Raw genomic sequence first — 10,870 nt, 5'->3', positions numbered from 1 at the left:
CAAACACACAGGACTACAAACACACAGGACTACAAACACACAGGACTACAAACACACAGGACTACAAACACGCAGGACTACAAACACACATGACTACAAACACGCAGGACTACAAACACACAGGACTACAATCACACAAGACTACAAACACACAGGACTACAATCACACAAGACTACAATCACACAAGACTACAATCACACAGGACCTCAAACACAAAGGACTACAAACACACAGGACTACAAACACACAGGACTACAAACACACAGGACTACAAACACGCAGGACTACAAACACACATGACTACAAACACGCAGGACTACAAACACGCAGGACTACAATCACACAAGACTACAAACACACAGGACTACAAACACACAGGACTACAAATACACAGGACCTCAAACACAAAGGACTACAAACACACAAGACTACAAACACACAGGACTACAAACACGCAGGACTACAAACACACAGGACTACAAACACGCAGGAAAACACACAGGACTACAAACACACAGGACTACAAACACGCAGGAAAACACACAGGACTACAAACACACAGGACTACAAACACACAGGACTACAAACACACAGGACTACAATCACACAGGACTACAAACACACAGGACTACAAACACACAGGACTACAAACACACAGGACTACAAACACACAGGACTACAAACACACAGGACTACAAACACACAGGACTACAAACACACAGGACTACAAACACACAGGACTACAATCACACAGGACTACAATCACACAGGACTACAAACATGGATGTAGTCATGTGCGGATGGCTCTGTAGCCGCAGGGAACCGCTTACTCCTAATTTGAGTTGGCTACGGTCCTGTTATATTTCTGTACATATAGCTGTGCACTTTCTCTATCGAGGCCTGTGTCGCAAGACAACTCTGTTTTAAAACTTCTGGACTTTCCCCTTTCCCCTCAATGCAGAAAGATAAATATAACACTGACTGGGTCAGGTTCATTTGGTACCCAGTGTTAGGACAGCCAATATAACAAACCACTGCAAAAAAAAGTTTTGCTCTGTTTTTCTACAGTGTGCTTTAATGAACACCACCCCGACCATGCAGTGTTATTGACTATCATGACGATTGTCTTCCTCTTCCTAAACTGTTAGAATAACAATAATAGAATTATATATTACTGATGCCCCGTCTCTCCTCCCAGACTGTAATAATGTATTATTATATATTACTGATGCCCCGTCTCTCCTCCCAGACTGTAATAATGTATTATTATATATTACTGAAGCCCCGTCTCTCCTCCCAGACTGTAATAATGTATTATTATATATTACTGATGGACCGTCTCTCCTCCCAGACTGTAATAATGTATTATTATATATTACTGAAGCCCCGTCTCTCCTCCCAGACTGTAATAATGTATTATTATATATTACTGATGCCCCGTCTCTCCTCCCAGACTGTAATAATGTATTATTATATATTACTGATGGCCCCGTCTCTCCTCCCAGACTGTAATAATGTATTATTATATATTACTGATGGCCCCGTCTCTCCTCCCAGACTGTAATAATGTATTATTATATATTACTGATGGACCGTCTCTCCTCCCAGACTGTAATAATGTATTATTATATATTACTGATGCCCCGTCTCTCCTCCCAGACTGTAATAATGTATTATTATATATTACTGATGGCCCCGTCTCTCCTCCCAGACTGTAATAATGTATTATTATATATTACTGATGCCCCGTCTCTCCTCCCAGACTGTAATAATGTATTATTATATATTACTGAAGCCCCGTCTCTCCTCCCAGACTGTAATAATGTATTATTATATATTACTGATGGACCGTCTCTCCTCCCAGACTGTAATAATGTATTATTATATATTACTGAAGCCCCGTCTCTCCTCCCAGACTGTTCGAATGGCTGCCTGATCTGCAGGAGGACGTGGGATGGATTGGAGAACAAACTATGAAGATGCTACAGTGTGCTGTGACACGGGCCACCAAGACTGTGTCCAACAGGATGTCTGCAAAGTGAGAAGCCAACAGCACACACACACACACACACACACTCCACACACGCACACACTCCACACGCACACACTCCACACACACACACACTCCACACACACACACGCGCACACCACACACACCACACACACACACCACACACACGCACACACACGCACACACACACCACACACACAGGCACTCACTCCACACACACGCACACCCACACGCACACACTCCACACACTCCACACACACACACACACACACTCCACACACACACACACACACACCACACACACCACACCCACACACCACACACACCACACACACACACACCACACACACCACACACACACACGCACACACACACACACACCACACACACAGGCACTCACTCCACACACACGCACACCCACACGCACACACTCCACACACACACCGACAGACCTACTCACTTACAGTTTGTACATGTTTGTTCAAGTTTGTTTATTAGTCATATACACCTGATGTAGGTGGAGTCCACAGTGCAGTGAAATCCTTCCCTGCAGGTTAACCTCACGACAACGTAGCAACAATAGAACAAGTAATTAAGTGGATAAAATGGTACAAAGAAAATAAAAGCTCAATGAAGAAAATATGATACAATTGTAGCTAAAATATAACATTTTGAGCAAACAAAGTAACAGGTAAAACTAAAATACACCAAAACAAGTGGAATGGAATGGAGAGGAGAGGAGAGGAGAGGAGAGGAGAGGAGAGGAGAGGAGAGGAGAGGAGAGGAGAGGAGAGGAGAGGAGAGGAGAGGAGAGGAGAGGAGAGGAGTGGAATGGGAGTCTGCAAGATGCTCTCCTACTCATCTTGTCTAGATTTTCACAAACACAAAAAAAAAACTCTTTCTGTATGTCCTCAAAATAATCTTCTGTGTCCCTCATATCCCTTTAGGTTTTCCTACAGACACTTAATAATCCTCCATCAATCAAATGTATTTATGAAGCCCTTCTTACATCAGCAGATGTCACAAGGTGCTATACAGAAACCCAGCCTAAAACCCCAAACAGCAAGCAATGCAGATGTAGAATCACGGTGGCTAGGAAGAACTCCCTAGAAAGGCCAAAACCTAGGAAGAAACCTAGAGAGGAACCAGGCTATGAGGGGTGGCCAGTCCTCTTCTGGCTGTGCAGGGTGGAGATTATAATAGAACATGTCCAAGATGTTCAAATGTTCATAAATGACCAGCAGGGTCAAATAATAATAATCACAGTAGTTGTCGAGGGTGCAACAGGTCAGCACCTCAGGAGTAAATGTCAGTTGGCTTTTCATAGCCGATCACTGAGAGTATCTCTACCGCTCCTGCTGTCTCTAGAGAGTTGAAAACAGCAGGTCTGGGACAGGTAGCACGTCCGGTGAACAGGTCAGGGTTCCATAGCCGCAGACAGAACAGTTTAAACTGGAGCAGCAGCACGACCAGGTGGACTGGGGACAGCCAGGAGTCATCAGGCCAGGTAGTCCTGACGCATGGTCCTAGGGCTCAGGTCCTCAGAGAGAAAGAGAAAGTGAGAGAAAAAGAGAGAGAGAGAGAGAGAATTAGAGAGAGCATACTTAAATTCACACAGGACACTGGTTAACCTCTCTAGGGTATGTGGGACGAAATCGTCCCACCTACTCAACAGCCAGTGGAATCCCGTGGCGCGATATTCAAATACCTTAGAAATGCTATTACTTCAATTTCTCAAACATATGACTATTTTACACCATTTTAAAGACAAGACTCTTGTTAATCTAACCACACTGTCCGATTTCAAAAAGGCTTTACAACGAAAGCAAAACATTAGATTATGTCAGCACAGTACCCAGCCAGAAATAATCAGACACCCATTTTTCAAGCTAGCATATAATGTCACATAAACCCAAACCACAGCTAAATGCAGCACTAACCTTTGATGATCTTCATCAGATGACACTCCTAGGACATTATGTTATACAATACATGCATGTTTTGTTCAATCAAGTTTATATTTATATCAAAAACCAGCTTTTTACATTAGCATGTGATGTTCAGAACTAGCATACCCACCGCAAACTTCCGGTGAATTTACTAAAGTACTCACGATAAACGTTCACAAAAAACATAACAATTATTTTAAGAATTATAGATACAGAACTCCTTTATGCAATCGCTATGTCCGATTTTAAAATAGCTTTTCGGCAAAAGCACATTTTGCAATATTCTGAGTAGATAGCTCGCCATCGCGGGCTAGCTATTTTGACACCCACCAAGTTTGGCACTCATCAAACTCAGATGTACTATAATAAAAATTGGATTGCCTTTGCTGTTCTTCGTCAGAATGCACTCCCAGGACTTCTACTTCAATAACAAATGTTGGTTTGGTTCAAAATAATCCATAGTTATGTTCAAATATCCTCTGTTTTGTTCGTGCGTTCAAGACACTATCCGAAGGGTAACGAAGGGTGATGCGCCCGGCGCGTATCGTGACAATTTTTTTTTGAAATATTCCATTACCGTACTTCGAAGCATGTCAAACGCTGTTTAAAATCAATTTTTATGCGATTTTTCTCGTAAAAAAGCGATAATATTCCAACCGGGAAACCCTGTTTTCGTTCAAAGACTCAAAATCTAAAATGGACTCTTCATGTGCATGCGTGCCCCCATCTTATTGTTCTCAGATCGACCACTTACCAAATGCGCTACTGTTTTTCAGCCTGTTTTTCAGCCAGGGCCTGCAAAGACATCATTCAGCCTTTTGCCACCTTCTGAGAGCCTATGGGAGCCGTAGGAAGTGTCACGTTACAGCAGAGATCCTCAGTTTTCAATAAAGAGAGTGTAGAAGGCCAAGAAATGGTCAGAGCACTTCCTGTACAGAATCTTCTCAGGTTTTTGCCTGCCATATGAGTTCTGTTATACTCACAGACACCATTCAAACAGTTTTAGAAACCTTAGGGTGTTTTCTATCCAAATCAAATTATATGCATATTCTAGTTTCTGGCCAGTAGTAATAACCAGATTAAATCGGGTACGTTTTTTATCCGGCCGTGCAAATACTGCCCCCTACCCTAGAGAGGATAAGACAGGAGAAATACTCCAGATATAACAGACTGACCCTAGCCCCTTGACACAAACTATTGCAGTGTAATTACTGGAGGCTGAGACAGGAGGGGTCAGGAGACACTGTGGCCCCATCTGATGATACAGGGCCAAACAGGCAGGATATAACCCCACCCACTTTGCCAAAGCACAGCCCCCACACCACTAGAGGGATATCAAAAGACCACCAACTTATTACCCTGAGACAAGGCTGAGTAAAGCCCTCGAAGATTTCCCCCACGGCACAACCCAAGGGAGGGTGCCAACCCGGACAGGAAGATCACGTCAGTGACTCAACCCACTCAAGTGACGCGCCCCTCCTAGGGACGACATGGAAGAGCACCAGTAAGCCAGTGACTCAGCCCCTGTAATAGGGTTAGAGGCAGAGAATTCCAGTGGAGAGAGGAGAACCGGCCAGGCAGAGACAGCAAGGGCGGTTCGTTGCTCCAGTGCCTTTCCGTTCACCTGGGCCAGACTACACTCAATCATAGGACCTACTGAAGAGATGAGTCTAGAGGGATATCAACAGATCACTAACTTACTATCCTCTATAAATACAGTCCACTATACTGTAAATACAGTCCACTATACTGTAAACACAGTCTACTCTCTCAATGAAGACTTAAAACTTCTTATGGATCAAATCGATTTGACAACATCCGGTGAAATGGCAGAATTCAAAAGAAATTATTAAAAATATTTAACTTTCATACATTCACAAATGCAATACACCAAATTAAAGATGAACTTCTTGTGAATCTTGCCACAGTGTCAGATTTCAAAAAAGTTACGGTGAAAGCAAACAATGCTATTATGTAAGGACAGCACCCCATCAAACAACACAGACAATCATATTTCATCCCGCCAGGCGCGACACAAAACTCAGAAATAACGATATAATTCATGCCTTACCTTTGACGAGCTTTTTCTGTTGGCACTCCAATATGTCCCATAAACATCACAAATGGTATTTTTGTTCGATTAATTCCGTCGTTATATCTCCAATATGTCCATTTATTTGGCGCGTTTGATCCAGATAAACACCGGTTCCAACTCGCGCAACATGACTACAAAATATCAAAGTTAACTGTAAACTTTGTCCAAACATTTCAAACAACTTTCCTAATACAACTTTAGGTATTTTTTAACGTAAATAATCGATCAAATTTAAGACGGGATAAACTGCGTTCAATATCGGAGGAAAACAAAGTGGAGAGTGCTTTTCAGGTCACGCGCCTCTATGAAACAGTACACTTCCCTCGAGCCTCATTCTGAACAGGGCTACTTCTTCATTTCTCAAAGGAAAAGCATCAACAAATTTCTAAAGACTGTTGACATCCAGTGGAAGCGATAGGAACTGCAAGCAACTGCCTTAGAATTATGGATTCTCAATGAAAACCCATTGAAAAGAGAGTGACCAAAAAGAAAAAATCTTGGTTGGTTTGTCCTCGGGGTTTCGCCTGCCAAATAAGTTCTGTTATACTCACAGACATCATTCAAACAGTTTTAAAAACCTCAGAGTGTTTTATATCCACATCTACCAATTATATGCATATCCTAGCTTCTGGGCCTGAGTAGAAGGCAGTATACTTTCGGCACACTTTTCATCCGCATGTGAAAATAGCGATAAGAAGTTAAAGGTCGAGACCGAGTCTACGTCTTTCACATGGGTAGGCAGACCATTCCATAAAAATTGAGTTCTATAGGAGAAAGCCCTGCCTCCAGCTGTTTGCTTAGAAATTCTAGGGACAATAAGGAGGCCTGTGTCTTGTGACCGTAGCGTACGTGTAGGTATGTACGGCAGGACCAAATCGTAAAGATAGGTAGGAGCAAGCCCATGTAATGCATTGTAGGTTAGCAGTAAAACCTTGAAATCAGCCCTAGCCTTAACAGGAAGCCAGTGTAGAGAGGCTAGCACTGGAGTAATATGATCCAAAAAAAATTATAGTCAAGATTTTACCAGCCGTGTTTAGCACTAACTTAATTTTATTTAGTGCTTTATCCGGGTTGCCGGAGAGACTACATTGCAGTAGTCTAATCTAGAAGTGACAAAAGTATGGCTAAATATTTCTGCATAATTTTTGGACAGATTGGAAAAAAGCTGTCCTTGAAACAGTCTTGATATGTTCGTCAATAGAGAGATCAGGGTCCAGAGTAACGCCGAGGTCCTTCACAGTTTTATTTGAGACGACTGTACAACCATCAAGATTAATTGTCAGATCCAATAGAAGATCTCTTTGTTTCTTGGGACCTAGAACAAGCATCTCTGTTTTGTCCGAGTTTAAAAGTAAAAAATGTGCTGCCATCCACTTCCTTATGTCTGAAACACAGGTTTTCAGGGAGGGCAATTTTGGGGCTTCACCATGTTTCATCGAAATGTACAGCTGTGTGTCATCCGCATAGCAGTGGAAGTTAACATTATGTTTCCCGAATGACATCACCAAGAGGCAAAATATATAGTGAAAACAATAGTGGTCCTAAAAACGGAATCTTGAGGAACACCGAAATGTACAGTTGATTTGTCAGAGGACAAACCATCCAGAGAGACAGACTGATATCTTTCCGACAGATAAGATCTAAACCAGGCCAGAACTTGTCCGTGTAGACCAATTTGGGTTTCCAATCTCTCCAAAAGAATGTGGTGATCGATGGTATCAAAAGCAGCACTAAAGTCTAGGAGCACGAGGACAGATGCAGAGCCTTGGTCTGACGCCATTAAAAGGTCATTTACCACCTTCACGAGTGCAGTCTCAGTGCTATGATGGGGTCTAAAACCTGACTGAAGCGTTTCATATACATTGTTTGTCTTCAGGAAGGCAGTGAGTTGCTGCGCAACAGCTTTTTTTTTGAGAGAGGAATGGGAGATTCAATATAGGCCGATAGTTTATTACATTTTCTGGGTCAAGGTTTGGCTTTTTCAAGAGAGGCTTTATTAATGCCACTTTTAGTGAGTTTGGTTCACATCCGGTGGATTGGGAGCCACTTGTTATGTTCAACATAGGAGGGCCAAGCACAGGAGCAGCTCTTTCAGTAGTTTAGTTGGAATAGGGTCCAGTATGCAGCTTGAAGGTTTAAAGGCCATTATTATTTTCATCAATGTGTCAAGAGATACAGGATTTTTAAAAAAAACTTGAGTGTCTTCCTTGATCCTAGGTCCTGGCAGTGTTGTGCAGACTCAGGACAACGGAGCTTTGGAGAAATACTCAGATTTAAAGAGGAGTCCGTAATTTGCTTTCTAATGATCATGATCTTTTCGTCAAAGTTCATGAATTTATCACTGCTGAAGTGAAAGCCATCCTCTCTTGGGGAATGCTGCTTTTTAGTTAGCTTTGCAACAGTATCAAAAATATTCTGCTCAATTAAGTTGGAAAAATAGGATGATCGAGCAGCAGTGAGGGCTCTTCGATACTGCACGGTACTGTCTTTCCAAGCTAGTCGGAAGACTTCCAGTTTGGTGGAGCGCCATTTCCGTTCCAATTTTCTGGAAGCTTGCTTCAGAGCTCGGGTATTTTCTGTATACCAGGGAACTAGTTTCTTATGACAAATGTTTTTAGTTTTTAGGGGTGCGACTATATCTTGAGTATTACGCAAGGTTAAATTAAGTTCCTCAGTTAGGTGGTTAACCGATTTTTGTACTCTGACGTCCTTGGGTAGGCGGAGGGAGTCTGGAAGGGCTTCTAGGAATCTTTGGGTTGTCCGAGAATTTATAGCACGGCTTTTGATGATCCTTGGTTGGGGTCTGAGCAGATTATTTGTTGCGATTTGCAAATGTAATAAAATGGTGGTCCAATAGTCCAGGATTATGAGAAAAACCATTTAGATCCACAATATTTATTCCACGGGACAAAACTAGGTCCAGAGTATGACTGTGCCAGTGAGTAGGTCCTGAGACATGTTGGACAAAACCCACTGAGTCGATGATGGCTCCGAAAGCCTTTTGGAGTGGGTCTGTGGACTTTTCCATGTGAATATTAAAGTCACCAAAAATTAGAATATTATCTGCCATGACTACAAGGTCCGATAGGAATTCAGGGAACTCAGTGAGGAACACTGTATATGGCCCAGGAGGCCTGTAAACAGTAGCTATAAAAAGTGATTGAGTAGCTGCATAGATTTTATGACTAGAAGCTGAAAAGATGAAAACGCTGTCTATTTTTGTTTTTGTAAATTGAAATTTGGTATCGTAAATGTTATGTCCCTCATATCCGTTTAGGTTTTCCTACAGACACTTTTCCACATTCTCACTTTAAGCCCTTATGCCCTCATAATGTATTGAGTCTCTCTCTATGCTTCTCTCTCTCTCTCTCTCTAGGTTTTCCTACCAGTTGGAGCTGCGTCACTGCCAGTCACTACCAGCCCAGCTCATCCCTGCCAGCCTCCTCCCAAGCTGGGTGAGTGGAGGCAGTTCCTCTATCCTGGATGTTATCAGTCGTTTGGACCAGTACCAGAGGCAGCTGCTGCCAAGCTTCTTCTGTGTTAACCTGGACCTCCAGGGCTCCTTCTACACCGGGGGGCCCACAGGAGGGAGCCCAGTCCCAGGAGGGTCAACCAGAGCTGGGGAAGAAGGACCAGGACCAGCCCTGGCTTTTACATCCCCCATCATAAACCCAGAGGAGGTAGAGGGGATGGGGCTGATGATGAGGAGGCTCAGTGAAAACCACAACTCTACTGCGGCTCTTCCAGCCTTGCTATAGTAATATGATGTATGCCATTCAGGAGACACTGAGGGCCCCCTGGGGGGGATGACCATTAGTATTACAGACAGATTCTAATACCAAGCCAGGTAGACGCTGAGGGCCCCCTGGGGGGGATGACCATTAGTATAACAGACAGATTCTAATAATAAGCCAGGTAGCCGCTGAGGGCCCCCCTATTAGTATAACAGACAGATTCTAATAACAAGCCAGGTAGCCGCTGAGGGCCCCCCCATTAGTATTACAGACAGATTCTAATAACAAGCCAGGTAGACGCTGAGGGCCCCCCTATTAGTATAACAGACAGATTCTAATAACAAGCCAGGTAGCCGCTGAGGGCCCCCCTATTAGTATAACAGACAGATTCTAATAACAAGCCAGGTAGACGCTGAGGGGCCCCCCCATTAGTATTACAGACAGATTCTAATAACAAGCCAGGTAGACGCTGAGGGGCCCCCCATTAGTATTACAGACAGATTCTAATAACAAGCCAGGTAGACGCTGAGGGGCCCCCCCATTAGTATAACAGACAGATTCTAATAACAAGCCAGGTAGACGCTGAGGGCCCCCCCCCATTAGTATTACAGATCGATTCTAATAACAAGCCAGGTAGACGCTGAGGGCCCCCCTATTAGTATTACAGACAGATTCTAATAACAAGCCAGGTAGACGCTGAGGGCCCCCCTATTAGTATTACAGACAGATTCTAATAACAAGCCAGGTAGCCGCTGAGGGCCCCCTAAAAGGGACAGTACACCAACGTGTGTTGTCTCATCATCGATGACACAGTGCCTTGTTCGCTAACGTTTTATTGACTCACTTCCCCATTTGGGATGCCGAGGATACCAAGGTAACCAACAAAGGACCGCTGATCTGCATCGTGTCAATGTGACTTACAAGACAATTAAAAAAACAAACTTATATATTAAAGTCATTAAGATGACTGTTGATACCAAACATGTTCAAGGACTAGGGATGTTACCGATGAACCGTTTTAACCGGTTAGCCCGCCCGAAAATACATTTCACCCGGGTCATGCTTATCGGTCTATAGGTT

At 43.3% G+C, this 10,870-nt stretch overlaps 1 protein-coding gene across 2 annotated transcripts in view; it reads left to right on the top strand.

Moving 5' to 3' along the window:
* The window catches only part of pnpla2 (patatin-like phospholipase domain containing 2), a 33,914-nt gene extending 23,634 nt beyond the window's left edge, over window positions 1-10,280 (top strand). Inside the window, exons 8-10 of one of the 2 annotated variants that reach the window (XR_006757128.1) lie at window positions 1,917-2,039; window positions 9,433-9,971; window positions 10,140-10,280. Coding sequence is in view for 1 of the 2 variants with exons in the window: in XM_045688670.1 (XP_045544626.1) it covers window positions 1,917-2,039; window positions 9,433-9,814 (505 nt within the window). In the remaining variant the exon portion in view is untranslated. Of the gene's footprint in view, window positions 1-1,916; window positions 2,040-9,432 lie in introns of both variants that reach the window. The other variant, XM_045688670.1, reaches the window with a different exon arrangement.
* Window positions 10,281-10,870: the final 590 nt, after the last annotated feature.

The sequence above is a fragment of the Salmo salar genome, chromosome ssa10 (genome assembly GCF_905237065.1).
Source record: "Salmo salar chromosome ssa10, Ssal_v3.1, whole genome shotgun sequence".
Classification (NCBI taxonomy): domain Eukaryota; kingdom Metazoa; phylum Chordata; class Actinopteri; order Salmoniformes; family Salmonidae; genus Salmo; species Salmo salar.
This window is presented reverse-complemented; position numbering and strand designations above follow the sequence as displayed.